The sequence below is a fragment of the Moschus berezovskii genome, chromosome 26 (genome assembly GCF_049115385.1).
Source record: "Moschus berezovskii isolate FMDL1 chromosome 26, NW_MosBer_1.0, whole genome shotgun sequence".
Lineage (NCBI taxonomy): Eukaryota > Metazoa > Chordata > Mammalia > Artiodactyla > Moschidae > Moschus > Moschus berezovskii.
This window is the reverse complement of record NC_142485.1, coordinates 38,097,357-38,119,074: the sequence shown is the minus strand read 5'-3', so window position 1 is coordinate 38,119,074 and position 21,718 is coordinate 38,097,357. Positions and strand designations below refer to the sequence as shown.

General features: G+C 38.4%; 1 protein-coding gene across 5 annotated transcripts in view; it reads left to right on the top strand.

Moving 5' to 3' along the window:
- Nucleotides 1-21,718, top strand: part of WDR17 (WD repeat domain 17) — a 73,505-nt gene that overhangs the window by 23,575 nt on the left and 28,212 nt on the right. For 3 of the 5 annotated variants that reach the window (XM_055416342.2, XM_055416343.2, XM_088832614.1), the window contains 10 exons: nt 590-718; nt 2,752-2,935; nt 4,234-4,464; nt 9,212-9,463; nt 11,827-11,949; nt 13,358-13,542; nt 14,155-14,323; nt 16,749-16,840; nt 18,754-18,836; nt 20,979-21,065. In XM_055416342.2, coding sequence (XP_055272317.2) covers nt 590-718; nt 2,752-2,935; nt 4,234-4,464; nt 9,212-9,463; nt 11,827-11,949; nt 13,358-13,542; nt 14,155-14,323; nt 16,749-16,840; nt 18,754-18,836; nt 20,979-21,065 — 1,535 coding nt within the window. Of the gene's footprint in view, nt 1-589; nt 719-2,751; nt 2,936-4,233; nt 4,465-9,211; nt 9,464-11,826; nt 11,950-13,357; nt 13,543-14,154; nt 14,324-16,748; nt 16,841-18,753; nt 18,837-20,978; nt 21,066-21,718 lie in introns of those variants that run through there. The other 2 variants (XM_055416344.2, XM_055416345.2) reach the window with 2 other exon arrangements.

Here is a 21,718-nt window from a genome sequence, read left to right as displayed (position 1 = left end):
TATTCTGTAATTTCCAGTCCCCTTGTGTCCCCTCTTCACAGTGAAGACTGGTAAGCCAGCTTGTATTCCTGCCTGTGTGCCTCAGATAGTGTTTGTAAGGATGCTGGAGGCAACGTGAAACTCAAGTTCTGAGACAGAGGTCACAATACTCCCAATACTGTGTTGGCTCAGTGTTTTACATTTGAACTTGCTGCCTTGAATGAATTGCCAGTATTTAAAAATTGGTATGTTTACATGAAATTCTGGCTCTTTCTGTCTCTTTGGGAAGTCAGTGGTACTAGACCCTTTGGGCAGAAATGTGCACTTTACGTTTCACTCTGTCCCCTGTCACTGCTGGTGGGATTCCCAGCCCTCAAGCAAATGTCAGTCGTCATTTATTTTATAATCTCACTTCCCTAATAGAAATGACCTGCCTTGATGTCTATTGCTATTTGGAGATTTCAGCTCCCATTCTTTGAAAGCGTACACTGAGATTAATAGTGCTAGCGGAAAATATTTTCAGGGTTTAGGAACACAGATATAAAACAATGAAGAGGCGATGTATTGAATAATGGAGATGACCAGCGTTCCTCTGAATTTGTTTTTCAAGGTGAAAATGTCCCAGGTAAGGCAGGTGGGACTGCTGGCTGCTGGGTGTCAGCCGTGGAACAGAGATGTGTGTGCTGCCAGTGGAGACCGGTTTGCGTACTGTGCCACCCTGGCCATCTATGTTTATCAGGTAAAAGAACGCTGACTCTTTTCAATTTTTCATTTTTTCAGGTAAGATTAATATTTAATTAAGTTTGAAAAGCTAGTGAAATGCTATTAAAGTCTGCAGTTTAGTTAATAAAAATATTTCATTGACACTCGATTTGAAATTCCTGAGTTCAGTTTTCTGCATTGCGCTTAAGACCCCATGTGGGTAATTTGTAAAGTCAGAGAGGGTCACTGATATGCAAAATGAATTCTTCATGCACTTGTATTTATAGACTCTTCCGCTGAGTGGCTTTTACAGCAGTTTTTTCTGTTAGATGCTTTACATCTGCATTATCTACCATTGGTAACCTAAATCACTAACTACTTTAAAACTTATAAACCTGTTCATCCCTGCATGTACAGAAAATGCATTTATACCTTTAAACAAGCTCATAGCGTTGGGCATAGGAGACTATGTTAGCTGTTAAGGTTTTACTGCAAGTCTATGGTTAAAGAAAGACTGGTGGCATTAATAGATAATATAATAATGATTTGAAAAAGTATCATATAACACTGAAAGGTTCGTTTTGTGTTCAAGGGAAAAACGAGGTTAAACAAAATGACAAATACAGTATGTAACAGTATGTCATAAACATGTTAAAAATGATAGGTGAATTGATCTACTAATTAATGGCACAATTACAAAGGAAATAGGAAAATTAGGCTATTCATTTTGTCCACTTGCATATAAAAACAACATAATGCCCTTTCCAAGAAGCAATAACATAAAACAGGTCCAAATGATACCACTGCTCTGCAAACCTTGCATATCTTAATAATGCAGTAATGAGCAGTTGGCTTACTTAACGTACATTTTTTGATCAAAATACAATTTAAAAACTGCAGAAAACTTATTTGAAGATATTTTTCCCTCATAAGTAGATAGGGCTACAGGAAATATAATAAATCTCTGAATTATGCATATTTCAGTTCAGTTCAGTCGCTCAGTCGTGTCCGACTCTCCGCGACCCCATGAATCACAGCACGCCAGGCCTCCCTGTCCATCACCAACTCCCGGAGTTCACTCAAACTCATGTCCACAGAGTCGGTGATGGCATCCAGCCATCTCATTCTCCGTCGTCCCCTTCTCCTCCCGCCCCCAACCTTTCCCAGCATCAGAGTCTTTTCCAGTGAGTCAACTCGTCGCATGAGGTGGCCAAAGTATTGCAGTTTCAGCTTTAGCATCAGTCCCTTCAATGAACACCCAGGATTGATCTCCTTTAGAATGGACTGGTTGGATCTCCTTGCAGTATAAGGGACTCTCAAGAGTCTTCTCCAACACCACAGTTCAAAAGCATCGATTCTTCGGCGATCAGCTTTCTTCACAGTCCAACTCTCACATCCATACATGACCACGGGAAAAACCATTGCCTTGACTAGACGGACCTTGGTTGGCAAAGTAATGTCTCTGCTTTTTAATATACTATCTAGGTTGGTCATAACTTTCCTTCCAAGGAGCAAGCGTCTTTTAATTTCATGGCTGCGATCAGCATCTGCAGTGATTTTGGAGCCCAAAAAAATAAAGTCTGACACTGTTTCCACTGTTTTTCCATCTATTTCCCATGAAGTGATGGGACCAGATGCCATGATCTTGGTTTTCTGAATGTTGAGCTTCAAGCCAACCTTTTCACTCTCCTCTTTCACTTTCATCAAGAGGCTTTTGACTTCCTCTTCACTTTCTGCCATAAGGGTAGTGTCATCTGCATATCTGAGGTTATTGATATTTCTCCCAGCAATCTTGATTCCAGCTTGCATATTTAAATGTACATTTATTTTTACTCATTTTAAAATTGATATGTTTAATGTCAGTTCTCTCTTTTTAAAAAAAAGAAGATTTTGTTCTATTGAATACATTTGAATTCACTTGAAAGTAGACCAAGCTTGAATTGTGTTCATATCTTGTTATTAGGTAGACTCACTTTTGTGTCTGCAGCTTTTAAAAAATAATGTGATTATTAATGGAAAGTGTATTACATAAAAAGAAGCATTGTTATGTTTTATTTATATTTTTTTTAGTTGGATCACCATTATAATGAATTCAAACTCCACGCAATTATGTCTGAACATAAGAAAACAATCACAGCTCTCTCTTGGTGTCCGCATAACCCTGACCTGTTTGCAAGTGGCAGTGCTGATAATTTAGTGATCATTTGGAATGTTGCAGAACAAAAAGTCATTGCTAAACTTGACAATACGAAAGGTATATCTCTTGGATTTACTTCATTGAATGAAATATTGTTATTTCAGTAAGCAAAATATTATCCTTCAGTAAGCTCAGGTTTTAAAGTAGTGTTTTCCAGGCTTTCTAATGAAAGTCTATGTAAGAAACATGTTTCGTGTCGTGATTCATGGTTGTGTGTGTGCATACGTACAAACCAAAACACAATTCCATGAAATAATCAGACTTAGTATACTGATTAATTAAAAACATAATCAACACCAGATAATTTATGTTTAAATGTAACATTAAAAATTCAAAAATGAGTATAAAAACAATCGTTAGAGACAGTGTTCTCAGTTATAAGAGATTAATGATTAACCTTTGTATTTTGTCTTTTAGTTTTAAAAGGGGTTATATATACATCATTGTATTTTCTTGCCCTAACATTTATGTGAAACAGGTGGTTAGCTCGTTTTAGGCAGATCCATTTTACAGATGAAGAACCAGGCTTAAGTAACGTGACTTGTTTCATTTAAGGCAAAAAACTAAAATTTAAATCTAAACTCCTGGTTGGACTGTAGTTTGTAGCATTAACTTTGTTATTAAATGCATATAGTAGCATTTAACTTTTCATACATTTAATCCTTATGCCTGTAACGCAAGAGACCTGGATTTGACCCTTGGGTTGGAAAGATCCCCTGGAGGAGGAAATGGCCACCCACTCCAGTATTCTTGTTTGGAAAATCCCACAGACAGAGGAGCCTGGTGGGCTACAGTCAGTGGGGTCGCAAAGAGTCAGACGCAACTGAGAGAATAACACTTAACCCCAGTTCATATTTAATATCCTTTAAAGCAGAAATTGTATCCCATACTGATTTGTACACCCAGAACACCTAAAGTAGGTCTTATGCACAAAAAAACTCATTGTAAGTTTTCATTGCTTACAGTAAGCATTCATTGCTTTAATACTGGGTTGGTCAAAAGTTTGTTCCAGTTAGAAAAAGCCAAATGAACTTTTGGGGCAACCCAATGTATAGTTTCCTGAAAGAAAGAAAGAACTCTGTAAGTTTCTTTGAGTATGTGAAGCATAGATCATATGAGTAGTTTTAAACCAGAAACTAGGTATACTTCTTCATCACAGACGTACTTTCTGCATGTTCCCTGTGGTCTTTAGGGTTACTTTATAAGTTAAATTCCCAAGTAAGAGGCAGTTTTTGTTAATAATGAACATAACCTTGTATTTTGGTTGTCTTGGAAGCGTAGGATGCAGATAATATTGAATGGCATGATATTATGCCACATCTCTCGATTGTGTATCTGGATTTAATTTATTCCAGGGACGCCTGCCTCTCTTAGCTGGTGCTGGAATGCTGGTGATGCTGTGGCATTTGCTTCCCACAGAGGCCCGCTGTTCATCTGGACCATCTCAGGACCAGACAGTGGGGTGACGGTGCACAAAGATGCTCACAGCTTCCTGTCTGATATCTGCATGTTCAGATGGCATACCCAGAAAAAAGGGAAAATTGCCTTTGGTCATATCGACGGAAGTCTATCAATTTTTCAACCAGGTAAGAATTTTTTTCTAGTCATATGTCTTAAATTTTATTTTTCTTATTAACAGATGTAACTTCATATTTACATGGCATAGAAAGTTAACAGTATTTTAATTTTTAAATAATAGTTGTGCTTGGGCTTCCCAGGTGGCTCAGTGGTTAAGAATCTGTCTGCAAATGCAGGGGATGGAGATTTGATCTCTGGGTCGGGAAGATCCCCTAGAGAAGGAAGTGGCGACCCACTCCAGTATTCTTGCCTGGGGAATCATATGGACAGAGTTGCCTGGCGGGCTGCAGTCCATGGGGTCGCAAAAAGTTGGGCACGACTGAGCAAACACACACACACAGAGCACAGTAGTTGTGCAAATATTATCTAGTACTATGCCGATTCCAAATAGCCATTAGAAGTAAATTTTATTTGTAAGACATTTTAGTACATTTCACCATTTCTTAGGGACACAATTCAACCTGTAACAACCCAATACAGATTCCTTGACTTCACTATTCTACAGGATTCTTAGCAATTAATGTGCACAAAACATTCGTATAGCCCTGTGGTGTGTTTCCCTTACATATGCAAGAGCTAATGGGTCATGAAGGAAGCACTGCTTTTCAGTTCTAACACTTCATCCTAAACTGTGAGTTTGGAACTCTGAGACATTAGCATTGATACCAGCAGCGTCAGGTATCAGGGAGGGGTGGTCCCCCTTCTCTTCTGAGCGACTAACTGTCACCACAGATGGTTGTTTCTGTACGCTAGGTTCCGAGCAGACTGTGATCTCAAGCTCTCTGCTGTCCTGTCTTTATCTCTCTTGGAAGAAATAAATATTTGTGGAGAACTGCCCACAATAGTGCAGTTCATCCATCATTTGGAAGCAGTGATTTTTAAACCCTGCTTAGTGTGTCTGTGGGGTGGGACATCTTGGCAGGTGGTCCAGCTGAGGCTTCAAGCCTTCTGTTCCCTTTCAGTCTGAAAAGCACCACTTTATTCCGTATTAGACTTCATGTAAAAATTCTCATATTAATAGGAGATTCTAGGGCCAAAAGAGGGAGAAGGCAGTGGCACCCCACTCCAGTACTCTTGCCTGGAAAATCCCACGGACAGAGGAGCCTGGTGGGCTGCGGTCCATGGGGTTGCTAAGAGTTGGACACGACTGAGCGACTTCACTTTCACTTTTCATTTTCCTGCATTGGAGAAGGAAATGGCAACCCACTCCAGTGTTCTTGCCTGGAGAATCCCAGGGACGGTGGAGCCTGGTGGACTGCCGTCTATGGGGTCGCACAGAGTTGGACATGACTGAAGTGACTTAGCAGCAGCAGGGCCAAAAGAGTTGGAAAACTACCGCTTTAGTTATATCCTTAGACTATATATCTGTCTCAGGTTATATCCTTACACTAAACCAGATCATTAGAATATCTGTTTTCAAACTTCACAGTAGAAATGTTTTAATTAAATTGACTCTGGTATTATTCCAGGGATATGCACTAATCAAATTTTCATTGTTTCCTTTTGGAAATGTTGTTGATGTCGTAATGTTTATGTAATGCTGCTTTTATAATCTGATCTGTTGGAAAATAGCATGTAATGATGTCATTATGAGTCATGATGGCTCAGATCATGAACTCCTTATTGCCAAATTCAGACTTAAATTGAAGAAAGTAGGGAAAACCACTAGACAGTTCAGATATGACCTAAATCAAATCCCTTATGATTATGCAGTGGAAGTGAGAAATAGATTTAAGGGACTAGATCTTATAGATAGAGTGCCTGATGAACTCTGGATGGAGGTACGTGACATTGTCCAGGAGACAGGGACCAAGAGCATCCCCATGGAAAAGAAATGCAAAAAAGCGAAATGGCTGTCTGAGGAGGCCTTACAAATAGCTGTGAAAAGAAGAGAAGCGAAAAGCAAAGGAGGAAAGGAAAGATATAAGCATCTGAATGCAGAGTTCCAAAGAATAGCAAGGAGAGATAAGAAAGCCTTCCTCAGTGATCAATGCAAAGAAATAGAGCAAAACAACAGAATAGGAAAAACAAGAGATCTCTTCAAGAAAATTAGAGATTCCAAGGGAACATTTCATGCAAAGATGGGCTCGATAAAGGACAGAAATGGTATGGACCTAAAAGAAGCAGAAGATATTAAGAAGAGGTGGCAAGAATACACAGAAGAACTGTACAAAAAAGATCTTCACGGCCAAGATAGTCACGATAACGTGATCACTGACCTAGAGCCAGACATCTTGGAGTGTGAAGTCAAATGGGCCTTAGAAAGCATCACTACGAACAAAGCTAGTGGAGGTGGTAGAATTCCAGTTGAGCTATTTCAAATCCTGAAAGATGATGCTGTGAAAGTGCTGCACTCAATATGCCAGCAAATTTGGAAAACTCAGCAGTGGCCACAGGACTGGAAAAGGTCAGTCTTCATTCCAATCCCAAAGAAAGGGAATGCCAAAGAATGCTCAAACTACCGCACAGTTGCACTCATCTCACATGCTAGTAAAGTCATGCTCAAAATCCTCCAAGCCAGGCTTCAGCAATATGTGAACCATGAACTCCCAGATGTTCAAGCAGGTTTTAGAAAAGGCAGAGGCACCAGAGATCAAATTGCCAACATCCGCTGGATCATGGAGAAAGCAAGAGAGTCCCAGAAAAACATCTATTTCTGCTTCATTGACTATGCCAAAGCCTTTGACTGTGTGGATCACAGTAAACTGTGGAAAATTCTGAAAGAGATGGGAATCCCAGACCACCTGACCTGCCTCTTGAGAAACTTGTGTGCAGGTCAGGAAGCAACAGTCAGAACTGTACATGGAACAACAGACTGGTTCCAAATAGGAACAGGAGTACGTCAAGGCTGTATATTGTCACCCTGCTTATTTAACTTATATGCAGAGTACATCATGAGGAACACTGAGCTGGAAGAAGCACAAGCTGGAATCAAGATTGCTGGGAGAAATATCAATAATCTCAGATATGCTGATGACACTACCATTATGGCAGAAAGTGAAGAGGAACTCAAAAGCCTCTTGATGAAAGTGAAAGAGGAGAGTGAAAAGGTTGGCTTGAAGCTCAACATTCAGAAAACCAAGATCATGGCATCTGGTCCCATCACTTCATGGGAAATAGATGGAAAAACAGTGGAAACAGTGTCAGACTTTATTTTTTTGGGCTCCAAAATCACCGCGGATGCTGATTGCAGCCATGAAATTAAAAGACGCCTTCTCCTTGGAAGGAAAGTTATGACCAACCTTGATAGTATATAAAAAGCAGAGACATTACTTTGCCAACAAAGGTCCATCTAGTCAAGGCTATGGTTTTTCCCGTGGTCATGTATGGATGTGAGAGTTGGACTGTGAAGAAAGCTGAATGCCGAAGAATTGATGCTTTTGAACTGTGGTGTTGGAGAAGACTCTTGAGAGTCCCTTGGACTGCAAGGAGATCCAACCAGTCCATTCTAGAGGAGATCAATCCTGGGTGTTTATTGGAAGGACTGATACTAAAGCTGAAACTGCAATACTTTGGCCACCTCATGCGACGAGTTGACTCACTGGAAAAGACTCTGATGCTGGAAAGGTTGGGGGCGGGAGGAGAAGGGGACAACCGAGAATGAGATGGCTGGATGGCATCACTGACTCTGTGGACATGAGTTTGAGTGAACTCCGGGAGTTGGTGATGGACAGGGAGGCCTGGAGTGCTGTGATTCATGGGGTCGCAAAGAGTTGGACACGACTGAGCGACTGAACTGAACTGAACTGAATGATTCATTGCAGAAAGAGCTATGGTATCTTTCAATTGTCTTATTTTTTGAGTAAGCACTTCTTTTAAAGTTTATGATACTTAGGAATAACTGGTACTTCTGTTAAGGTTGTAATCTCTAAACTTGGCTGTTTCACTGCCTTTCTGTTGCAAGCGAAGGGAACATTTAATTGCAGTTTCCGTGTGGTGTGTCAGCAAAAGCCTTTTTTTCGTTATCACCAGTGTGTATATAATTTGGAAGAAATAAGAGGATTGTTTGCTGGTCCTTTTCTTCACTTAATTTCATTTGTTTCATCTCCCTATTTTTCTGGCTGCCTGTTTGTTCTGGTAGCCAGGAGTGAATTACGATGTGGCAAATGATAGTATGAATGAGGACAGATGACTGTAAATATTGGGATGCTGCAAGGCAATTAACTCATTTACTCTTAAAAAAAAAAAGACCTCTGGTATCATCGTGTTCTCTACCATAAAATAAAAAAGTGAGCACACAGAGATTCAGTATCTTGGGACTAGGATTTGGACCCAGGCAGCCCTCCAAAGCCTGTGCTTTTAATCAGAACACAATATTCTTCCTGTTGGTGAGTACCTCCCTACCCCTATGCTGTTGTAACTTAATGAAATTGTAATTGTTGACAAGATCATGTGGGTTATTTTTCCACTTTTCTTTTTTCTAACAACTTCTCAGTAGCAAATAAAAAGACATCCAGGATACTGGAGATTGTCTAAGCAAAGCAGTTCTGTCCAGCTGCATCCTTAGTTGTTTGGTCACTAAGTCGTGTCTGACTCTTTGTGACCCCGTGGACTGTAGCTTCCCTGTCATCTTTCGGACAAACTCTTAATTCCCCTGCATTTGCATGTCAGTTATGACTTCCACATAGAAATGCCAGACTTATATTCCCAGGACTCTTGGGATCAGTGGTCTGCAAAGAGGAAGTTCAAATGATCTCAGTTGTTAGTCTTATTTTGGAAATTTTGTTGAAAATCATGTTCCTTACATTTGAATAGGTAATAAAAGTCAGAAGCATGTGCTGAGACCCGAATCTCTTGAAGGGACAGACGAAGAGGATCCCGTGTCGGCCCTGGAGTGGGACCCGCTGTCTACTGACTATCTGCTCGTGGCTAATTTGCATCATGGAATTCGCCTAGTGGATTCTGAGTCACTTTGTTGCATAACAACATTTAGTTTTCCCAGTGCAGCAGCTTCTGTGCAGTGTCTGGCCTGGGTTCCCAGTGCTCCTGGGATGTTTATAACTGGAGGTAACTTTAACCTTGTTCCCCAGAGTTTCAAATATGTGCATATTTTTAAATTGATTCAGGGAAATTGCACTCTTTTATTGACTGATTTTGTATAAGACATTAATATCTCAAGTATTATCATTTATTACAGTAAATACCAAGTTTACTTTTATTTCTATTGTATATCATTAACACAGTGACAAATAAAAATGAGAAGAAGGCCCAGTTTTCCAGGTTTCTGGCAAAATCAGAATATGTCATGCATGTACACATGTGTGTGCATGTCTGGGTTTGTGTGTATACAAAAGGGAACAGCAATTCACTTTCAGCCATGGCTGGATGGCAAAAAAGATACTGGCTAGAAAAACACGTTATATGAATGAGAGGTCTCTTAGCCTCACTGATAGTTTTGAGTCATGTTTTCCTAATTATAAGACAGTCAGCAAAGCTAAGAAGTGATGGAGGATGGGAAGATGAGGAATTTAAAATAGTCATTAGGAATTAATGACTTATCATTCACATAGGTTCAGAGAAACCGAGTACTTTCAGCTATAAATACTTCCCATATTTGCCACTGCTGCTGCTGCTAAGTCGCTTCAGTCGTGTCTGACTCTGTGCGACCCCATAGACGGCAGCCCACCAGGTTCTCCCGTCCCTGGGATTCTCCAGGCAAGAACACTGGAGTGGGTTGCCATTTCCTTCTCCAATGCATGAAAGTGAAAAGTGAAAGTGCAGTCGCTCAGTCATGTCTGACTCTTAGCGACCCCGTGGACTGCAGCCTACCAGCCTCCTCCATCCATGGGATTTTCCAGGCAAGAGTACTGGAGTGGGGTGCCATTGTCTTCTCCCCCATATTTGCTAAGTCTACAATAAAAGACAAGAGAGTCTTTATCCTTTCAACAGCTTTAAAGAAGCCTTTATTTTTTAAGCACTTAAACGACACATGGAAGTAGATTCTTATTTATATATGTTAATTGACTTAATTACACACGATATAATTAATGATAGACAAGGGAATTTTGTTTTTATGTATTATTATTACTGTCCTTATTATTGAGATGAAATTTACATATCATAAACATCACCAAGTTAAAGCATACAGTTAGAGGCTTCTGTGTTCACAACGTTGGACAGCTGTTACCACCATTTACCTCCAGAATCTTTCCTCCTCCCCCGATAGACTGTACCCATCAACAGTCAGTATCCATGACGCCCCAGCACACTCCCTGGTCACACATGTGTGTCCATTAACCACTAATCTGCTTTCTGCCTCTCTGATCTGCATGTTCTGGATTCACAGAAATTGAATCATTCCATGTGTGGCCTTTCATGTCTGGCTTCTCTAGTTTTCAGGATTCATCCATGATGTAATGTGAATGAGTACTCATTCCTTTATATGATGGATAATGTTCCATTGTATGGATATGCCAAATTTTCTTCATCCATTAATCAGTTGATAGACACTTAGCTTGTTTCACTTTTGTGTTGTTATGAATGATGCTGCTGTGAACGTGTGTGTGCAGGCTTTATGTAGACATGTCTATAATTCAGTTGGGTGTGTATGCTGCTGCTGCTGCTGCTGCGTCACTTCAGTCGTGTCCGACTCTGTGCGACCCCATAGACGGAAGCCCACCAGGCTCCCCCGTCCCTGGGATTCTCCAGGCAAGAACACTGGAGTGGGTTGCCATTTCCTTCTCCAATGTGTGAAAGTGGAAAGTGAAAAGTGAAAGTGAAGTCGCTCAGTCGTGTCCGACCCTTAGCGACCCCACAGACTGCAGCCTACCAGGCTCCTCCATCCATGGGATTTTCTAGGCAATAGTACTGGGTGTGTATGCAGGAGAGCAATTGTTGGGTCATATGGTAACTGCATTTAATCAGTTGAGGAACTGCCAGTCTTGTTTCTGGAGTAACTTATTAAAGTGGGAATTTTGGAAGCAAGGGGTTTTCTAGTTACTCTTCAGGCATATCAGCTAGTACTTGTTTGGCTGCAGGTGAGCAAGGAAGCAGTTTACAAATGTTTCAAAAGAGGAAGGATTGCTAATGGTGGGGGTAGAAAGTTTTCTGTGACTGGCTTTGCTAGAGCACATTGTCACTGGGTGCTTTTTTGTGATAAAATCATCATAACTGTCTTTTCTGGGGGAAGCTGCAAAAGCAAGCAGCCTTTTAGCTTAGAAGGGGATTTGAAACAAAAATAAAAACAGCAAAACCTGCCAAATATTTAAGGGATGAATATCATTTCAGTTGCTTCTTTGTATTATTATATAACATTGTGTGAAGAATGTCAGTAAGTGGCATTAAAAGTCTGGCAAGTTGAAATTTTATTACTTTTATATCTCAGCATTTTATGTTTCAAATAAAGAATGCTTTTCTTTTGATCTGACTAGATTCCCAAGTGGGTGTTTTACGCATTTGGAATGTTTCTAGAACAACACCTGTTGATAATTTTAAATTAAAGAAAACAGGATTTCACTGCTTACATGTACTGAATTCTCCTCCAAGGAAAAAATGTAAGTAAAAATGTTAAAATTTAATATTTAAAAATATCATATTTTCTTCTAGCAAATAAAATCATATAATGATATAACAAATACTGGATGCTACTGAAAGTCAAATTTTTAAAAACTGCCCTTGATAATATGTGTGTAAAAGTTACCATCAAAGCCACATAATATCTAATATTGCTAAATTGAAGATATTTAGAGCAAAATTACATTTTTAAATATTATTGAATGATGGTATTAAAATAATATTAAATTGTCTGCATGGGGAAAATGAAATGATGGTACTGGTGAAAATAAGAAATAGAAAGAGTGATAGGATTAAATAAAATTGCTCTGAATCAAATATACTGGGAAATATCTGTATTCCAATGTGTACTTAATATAGATTGATCTAATAATTTATAGTGGTATCCTTATTTTAAATTATATTTGTAAGATCATATTCACATTCTAAGGGAAAGTTTTTTTGAAAGAAGACAAAATATGTGATAACCCAGTGATAATTGCATCAGATCTGACCTGCAGAATTGTAAGATTTGTACTGTTTAACCTGCAAAAAAAAAAAAGAATATACAGAAAATAACTAAGCTAGGAAACTTTTATACAAAGTTGGGGAAATGAAAGTCTATAAAAAGTAAACATTGACAAAGAAGAAATTAAGATGCAAATAAAAATGTATGTCAGACAGTTGTGATTGTTAATTTGGGTGCTAAATTAAGTGATAGTGAATGTCGCTCAGTCATGTCCAACTCTTCGCAGCCCCATGGACTATATAGTCCATGGAATTCTCCAGGCCAGAATATTGGAGTGGGTAGCTTTTCCCTTCTTCAGGGGACCTTCCCTACCGAGGTCTCGAACCCAGGTCTCCCATATTGCAGGTGGATTCTTTACCAGCTGAGCCACAAGCTAAATTAAAGGGAATAATAAATAAATCCTCAAAATAGTTATTTTCACTGGATTGAAATTTTATGGAAGAGGGTTATTAGTTTTAAAAGAAAAAACTTCATGTGTATTTGCATGTGTAGAGGAAGAAGTGAGCTTTTATATCAGCATTTTGAAAGAAAATTGATTCCAGAATAATCATGCTGTGTTTTAATTTATGGGGCAGTAAGAAATTAAATATTCAGCACATACTGTGATTCTTCACACTACTTTTTATTCATCTTGTTTCACCTGCACTCTGTACACCTCTTTTCAAAATAATATCCCATTTTGTATATATGTGTGAGTGTGTGTGGGCAGTTCTGCAAAAGTACACCTGTGGCAGAAATTTTGATCATTGCTTATTAAGAGTTTACTGATAGACATTCTAGATAAAAGAAAATGAAGGAGTATCTATATAAATTAAGTCCTTTGACTTCATTCCAGTATGTGGGAAGCCACTGGCATAAGGGTTTATCACTTTCTTTTCTAGTTTCAAACCAGTCCCCAACCAAAAATCAGTACACGTCCTCCACGAGTGAAGCAGTCCCACCCCCAACCCTGACACAGAATCAAGCCTTCTCTCTTCCTCCTGGTCACGCCGTGTGCTGTTTCTTGGATGGTGGTGTTGGCCTTTATGATATGGGAGCCAAGAAGTGGGATTTTCTTAGGGACTTGGTATGTCTGTGGTTTTCCTTTCTTTTATAATCCAATGCTTACTTTGTGTATAAAGTGATGTTTAGTTTTACTTATGTATTAATATTGTCCTAAGATTATTTTTATAGAGAACCATACATTAGGAATTTATTTTGGTTGACTGAAACTTTCTATAAAGATGTCTAGAACTATTAAAACTATTTAATTGTAAATATTGTAAACATTAAATTTCTTTAAAATGTACTGTCTGCTTAGCTTATCAGGAATATTCTGCGTTTGGCAGTGTTCCCATCACTGTGTGGGCCATGTTACCCCTAGGTATAGTATTGGAAAATCATGTAGTTGCTCTATATTTTAGAAGCAAAATGAGAAATGGAATGTTCTTTCAGGATGAAGGAGAAAGTCCATCTCTGCCAGTTACTCCAAGCTTTCTTGTTCTCATTCATGAAATGAGCAAGGTTGGATTAAGTGTTTTCTAAGGTTTATTTCTATTATTGAGTCATAATAATTCTATGAGTCTGCAGACTTCTGTTGTAATGATCATGACACCTCTGTGTAAAATAGAATACAATCCTGCTGAGAACTCACATTTTGCCTGGTTTTCTTCTGTGCTTTTTTACGCTGCATTCCTAGGGTCATGTGGAAACTATTTTTGACTGCAAATTCAAGCCTGACAATCCCAATCTTTTAGCAACAGCTTCATTTGACGGCACCATAAAAGTCTGGGATATAAACACGTTGACTGCGGTGTACACTTCCCCGGGGAACGAAGGGGTTATTTATTCCCTTTCATGGGCTCCAGGTAAGAACATTTTTTATTACAATCAGGAGTACGATTGAATGACTCTCCTAACTTTTATGTTCATCTGCATTATCTACTGTCCTTCAGTGCCGTCTTGCTGCAAATGATTGTGGAGGCAGATTAGTATCAACATATGTGTTGGTATAGTTTTGAGGGGATTTAGAATAAACTCCCTGAGCAGGCACTTTGATTTCTGGGCCCTTCTGTATGGTGTGCTGCTGCTGCGTCACTTCAGTCGTGTCCGACTCTGCATGACCCCATAGACGGAAGCCCACCAGGTTCCCCCGTCCCCGGGATTCTCCAGGCAAGAACACTGGAGTGGGTTGCCATTTCCTTCTCCAATGTGTGAAAGTGAAAAGTGAAAGTGAAGTCGCTCAGTCGTGTCCGACCCTTAGCGACCCCATGGACTGCAGCCCACCATGCTCCTCCATCCATGGGATTTTCTAGGCAAGAGTACTGGAGTGGCTCGCCATTGCCTTCTCCGTCTGTATGGTGTAGCCACATAGAAAAGCCACAGTAAATCGGGATGATACTGACCCATCTCATTTTAGCTGTATCTGTATAGATCTGCCTGTAAAGTGTCAGTTGCTCAGTCATGTCCGACTCTCTGTGACCCCATGAGCTGTAGTCCACCAGGCTCCTCAGTCCCTGGGATTCTCCAGGCAAGAATGCTGGAGTGAGTTGCCATTCCCTTCTCTGGGGGATCTTCTCAACCCAGGGATGGAACCCAGGTCTCCTGCTTTGCGGGCAGATTCTTTACTGTCTGAGCCACCAGGGAAGCCCTATAAAGGTGTAATATATTTTACATGATGGAAGTTTTCATGTGACTCAAACATCTAAAAATAAAATATTTTTTTCTAAAAATTATGCTACCTGTCTTTCCCTGGTGCATCTGTTTTGTGAATAAGAATGATCATAAATTTGATTATGAGCGTGTGATTCTGTATAAACTCCACTTTTGTAATATTGAAGATTTTATGCAATACTAGGGTCTTTTCTTGGACTCAGTATGGTGGAACCTTTATACTTTCCTGTACATAAAAAAGAAAAGAGATGTCCTATGAAACTGCTGGCATTTTCTCCCAAAACATTAAATTTTCCTGTAATGAATAACTTTAAAAACTAAACTGAGTTTTTCACTTTAAAAAGTATGTAGAATGTTTTACTTATTTGTCCTAATACTAATATATGAATTAAAAACTGACTTATAGACAGTATATAGCTTATTTTTTAGCTTATCTCCCCATGCACATAAATTTTTAGCCCTGAATATATATATTGGGTTTTTAAAGGGTTTGATGTCTTTAGACTTCTACTTTCTTTTCCCTATTTTTAGAGTAGAATCACAGGAAAATTTTTAGAGGTGCAAATAAATGTGAAAACTTTTCCCCAGTAATTTTAGAGCCCCAACAGGGTAGCAGAATGAAAATCCTAGAAAAACTGGTGAGGACTCTTTTGTAAAATACTTACAGTCATTTATCACAAAATAATTCCTTTATATTTTTTCTCCTGGGTAGCAGGTAATAGCTATTTCTTTCTTCTAATGGAGAAAATCTCTTCTTTGATTGCCTTGTAGCAAATTCAGAAGCATCTACTAACTTAGCAGTAGTTTGATTTTCATAGATTTTTTTTCTTAAAAATAAAGAGCATTATGATTTTGATGGAGAAAGTGAATTTTTTCATGTGTCTTGCTTACAGAAATATTTGCTTTAGCAGCAGCAACCATTAATAGATTACTAAAATTGTTAGATGGTCAGAAAAGTGTAAATGCTGACTGGATATGTAACAATACTGAGGAATTATTGATAGTTTTTCTGTTTGTGATTATACTAGTTTGATCACATTAATAAAAGAGATCCTGTATTTTAGACATCCATCCTCAAGTGTTTATTGATGAAAGAACACAGTGTTAAAAAAAGAAAAAAAAAGAAAAAATTTTTAAAGTTTTAAAGAAAGAACTATGAGGAAAAGGAACCCTGTCCTTCCCAGTCCTGGCCAATTTTAAAAACACGGACCTTCCCCTCACCACCCCACCCTCCCCTCTTTTGTTTTTAAGCATGAAACAGCCCAGGCCAGCGCCTCACTGGGGCAGGGACACCCCGGGATGGGTTTCTCTGGGGCTTTGTTTTCGTTTTGTCGGTTGTTTTTTGTTTTTCTCCTCCATGCTAGAGCTTTGCTCCAAAAAATCCAGTAGGGGGCTATAGACGAAAATAAGATTGACCATACTTTGATAACTGTTGAAATTGTATGATATATTTATGCACTATACTTTCTGTTTATATTTGCATGCAATTAATAATTTTTATTATTAAAAAAAAACTTGAAGCACTTTGCAAACTCAAGTCTTTTTCAAAAATTGTATTTTTAAAAAGAGTTGCATTTGTGGCATACATTTCATATAATGTCTAACAAATTGTTTCCTAAGGTGATTTAAATTGTATTGCTGGAGCAACTTCCCGAAACGGTGCTTTTATTTGGGATATTAAAAAGGGCAAAATGGTACAACGATTTAATGAGGTAGGATGTATTTATTGCTAGCTTAATAATATAATTTATGGCCTCATGTACTTTCAATGCTTTTCTCTCTAAATTTAATAGTTAATCAGCAGGTGGCATTATATTCTCTTAATTAGAAGAAAATCCAAGAGGACATGCATATGCTAAAATGAATTCTGAAAAATGTAGCTAAGTCTGCTGCTGCTGCTGCTAAGTCACTTCAGTCGTGTCCGACTGTGTGACCCCATAGACAGCAGCCCACCAGGCTCCCCTGTCCCTGGGATTCTCTAGGCAAGAACACTGGAGTGGGTTGCCATTTCCTTCTCCAGTAGCTAAGTCTAAGATACAGTTATTTACCTAAAGTTGCATTAGAGGTTCAAAGGAATTTTAAGTCATCTTCCACAAAATTGTCTAGGCAAATACTCAAAAGTTAGAAAAAGACTAAGCTCAGAACGTGTCCCAAATCACAGTCCCAGTTTTGTCACTGATTAGCTTTTGACATAGAATCATTTTATTGCCTTGAGCCTGATTGTTCACCTGTAAGATGGTACAGTTGGATGTTTTAGTTCTTCTGAGTCTCAAATTCCATTTCTCCATAACACGTTGTAAAAACTCCCTCTCTCCTCTGTGGTGTCACAGATCGTACTTCTGCTTGTGTTGAATTGTCCTTCCATTTTTATTCTGAGTTCTGTTAATATTTGCAAAATATATATGATCTCATTGACAGTGCATTAGCTGTGACGGGAGGAAAATATGAACAGGATCTAGGATTGTCCCTCGATCTCTTGAAATTTCATTCAAGTGGTTACAGAGATTATAGTACTTAAATTGTGGCTGGTGTTAAGGGGAAACTAAAGTGACTTTTTCTCTGGAGCTTTAAGGCTGCTTTACTAAGGTGGTCTTCGGTTTGCTATTTTTACCTTTTTTGGGGGGTCCATCTTTATAAGGATGGACACGGGATTGGAGGTAGTCTTTATACTCATTCGGTTGAAGGAGTCAGGGTCCTCCGTTGGCTGAGTTCATCCTCATGAACTCAGTGCACTGAGGGGTCAGTAGTGTCCTGCTTTTTATTTTGTGAGGCCCATGTAACAGTTAATTGAAGCCAGCAGTGTTAATTTTTCCCACATTTATTATCCTGAATTTAAGCAATTTTGATACTGGTCCTAACTATGCCCCTGGACGCTGGGAAAGCCATGAATGACATAGGAGACGTCCTGTATGCTTGGGGCTGGCTATGGGATCAGGTTGGGGCTGCCTAGTGCTAATGAGAAGGTACTTAGGTCACAAGTCACCAAGACGCTGGGAAACTTGGAAATGAATTGATTACACCCGTTACCTAGTTGATGAGTGACATTCCTGTGTATAGATTATATTCTTTGTGTTTTTAAAAGTTCTAATCATACCAGCTTTACCCTTCTCTAGTCCAAGAATACAGATAAATGTAGAGTACAGATAAATATAGTGATTTATAATAATAACCTTAAACCTTCTTTGTCTTATAAAAATGAAATTTAGAAGAACAATCAATAATAACAGTTGCTTGCAGTATCTCTTTTACTGTAGTTTTAATAGCATTGGGTTTGAAAACTATAAGGATCTTCATCATTATGGGAAAGGTTGGCTTTCCCAGAAAAAGGTATAAAACTGAGCTTAATTCTACAGATGACTGACAGACTTTGGGTCTTTATCAGTGTCCCCAAAAAGGAAATAGAGCCACCCAGTTTATGTCTTAAAGCAGTGGTTTTGTTTCTTAAGTGTGATAGCTTTGCACATTCTTAAAGTGTATATTCAGCTTTCTGTTGTTCACAATAATGTCTCTGTAACATCATCTAGAGCAAGTTCTTAATAGAAAAGTAATATTAGAAGAAGTAAATAAATAAGAGAAAAAAGGGGTGAATTATTTCTTATTGATAGGTATTTTGCATTTTTTGAAGCATGGAAAAAATGGGATATTCTGCATTGCCTGGAGTCATAAAGATTCCAAAAGAATAGCAACCTGCAGTGGTGATGGTTACTGGTAAGTACTGTGTATGAAATCACACTGTTTATAAAGATGCATTTGATAATATAACTGTCTCATGTTAGTACCTGTATTAAAATATTTGATAAGATTCTGTTTGTACAGCTCTGCCAGCTATCATAAATGTTATTTATGGTGGCTTCCCAGGTGGCACTAGTGGTAAATAACCTGTCTGCCAGTGCAGCAGATGAGACCCAGGTTCGATCCCTGAGTTAGGAAGATCCCCTGGAGGAGGAAATGGCAACCCACTCCAATATTCTTGCCCGGAAAATCCCATGGACAGCAGAGCCTGATGGGCTACAGTCCATGGGGTCTCAAAGAGTCAGACACGACTGAGCGACTTAGCAGCTCCATATATAGGCACATGGACTGCTATGATATACCAGTAATAAATAGCAATGCAGTGATGTTTAAAAATAAACCAGTAATTGCTTTCTAAATGTAAATACTACTCAAATTATAACTGAAATACTGTGACTTGCCTCACAGCAACTTCAAGTACTTTCAGAGTCTGATTCTCATCACGTTTTGAGGAAGGGGTGTTTGATTTCCCAGGTGACTCAAGAGATATCAAGTGCTCTAGAAACTCATTCACAGTAGATGTTATTCTTTTAAAAAGGCTTTGCAAGGAGGAATAAGGTCATGCTGTAGGAAATGCGTGTTTTCTAACTAACTTCTCTGACCCTGTGTTTCAGAAATATGTGAGTCCCAGGGAAAAGTAGTTTTCCAAGAAATATATGTAAGGGAAGAATTGCCCTTGAGTTTAAAAAGAAGTTTTTAATCCGGTGGTACTACCATACAGCTATAGGTATTGTCATCTTTGACATGTGGTATAGGAATTTATTGTTGTTGAGAAATAGTTGAGTTTATCTCCTCTTGGATTTTGCTATACCCCACCCAATCTTCTCATCTTCACTTTTTAACTTCATTGGAAAATACAGAAGTTGTGGAAACAAAAGATCTGTACCAGGAAACTAAAATTTTTAGAAACAACAGTATTAGGAATTTTTCCCTTGAAAATGACTATTTGCTAATTGATACATACCAAAATATGAAAGACGTACCTAAGAGTTTTTTTATTAGGGGATATGTAGTTATCTTTACTGTGTATTTTCAGGGCACCAACTTACTTGATAAATATCACAGTCAGCGCTAAACATTTGTAAGTATAGGTTACCACCACTCCCTAGTAGCCTTAAAAGTTTTGGTGGGCCTAGAAAGATCCCCTGGAGAAGGGAATGGCTGCCCACTCCAGTATTCTTGCCTCCAGAATCCCATGGACATTAGAGCCTGGTGGGCTACAGTCCACGGGTTCACAAAAGTCAGACAAGACTGAACGACTAACATGTTCACTTTCACATAACAGAGATATTTTAAAAGGGTCTTTTCCAAAGACATTTAAAACTTTGCAGTACATTAATTTACACACAGCTTTGTGTTCCTAATGGAATTAATAGCCCTTGTATTATGGTAATAATATAGAAGGGTATTGTGTGCTCAGTCATGTCCAACTCTTTGCGTCTCCACATACTGTGGCCCACCAGGCTCCTCTGTCCATGGAATTTTCTAGGCAAGAACACTGGATAGGTTGCCATTTCCGACTCCAACAGTAGGGTCTTAAGGTTCATTTTTGCGTTGAAAGTATATGGAATGTATTTGGGGAGAAGGCTTCCTCCAGATTTCTAGTTGTGTCCCTTAAAAATGTGCCATGGAAATGTTATAATGACTTACATGCCTTAGGCTTGGTATAATAATACATACAACCAACACTGTAAATGAGTTGTTTTAAACATAAATTTTCAACTGTTAAATTTTGAAGCTGAAAATCTAATGCTTGTGTTTTAAAATATATGTATTATACTATGTATTTCCTAAATAAATAAAATATTTTCTAAATAAGAAAGTATCTCCTTTAAATAGGTTTCAGTGGGTTGCCATAATTAACACTATGTGATGTAAATATACTTATCATAATGATAATATCATTTACATGGTACTTTTAAATGTTCCCTGTGCTTTCCAGAAAAGGTCTCTACCCTAAAACACTTTTGTTTAAATTATACAGTTTTGGCTTTCTTCCTTTGAATAACGTATTTAGAATGTTATAATTTTATATTAACATATTATATTTAATTTCAGTATAATTCGAACAATTGATGGTAAAATACTACACAAATACAGACATCCAGCTGCAGTATTTGGTTGTGATTGGAGCCAAAACAACAAGTAAGTATTTTTTCCTGAAATAAGTAATAATTACACTTAGAAGATTTTGGATAACCATAAAGTTTGATGTTATTCTCATAAGTAATATTCATCACTCTTTTTAGGTAATATTCCTCTTATCTTGTCTTGTAACTGCATGTTTAACCATCTGTTTTTATTCAATGAAGTTTTTACATGATTTAGGAATATTGATTCCTACTTTCAAACAGCTTGCTGCTGCTTTAGGGAAAAGCATACAGCTCACTATGAAAATGAAGGTTGGTCCAATCTGTGTGTGGCTTCTGAGAGATGTGGCCCTTGCTCTAAACCCTCTTAAGAATCTCTGCATTGCATTGTCCCCATGACTTTCCACTGCCTCCACCTGATGCAAATGCCACGACATGGGGTGATTTCCCAAGACGTGGAACTTAGAATGGTTTTGAAAGGTCAACCTTGCTTAAGAGCCTGATATTTACTATGTAAAGATCAGCTTAGATTTAAAAATTAATGCACATCAAACCTCCACTAAAATTGATCCTAAAAGCCATTGCACTTCCAAGAATCTTGTGTTTACACCTCTCTTTGACAGAATAGAAATTACATTTATATGCCATCAAATATGTGGGATCAAATATATCCCATCAAATATATGGGACATAGTGAAGGACAGGGAA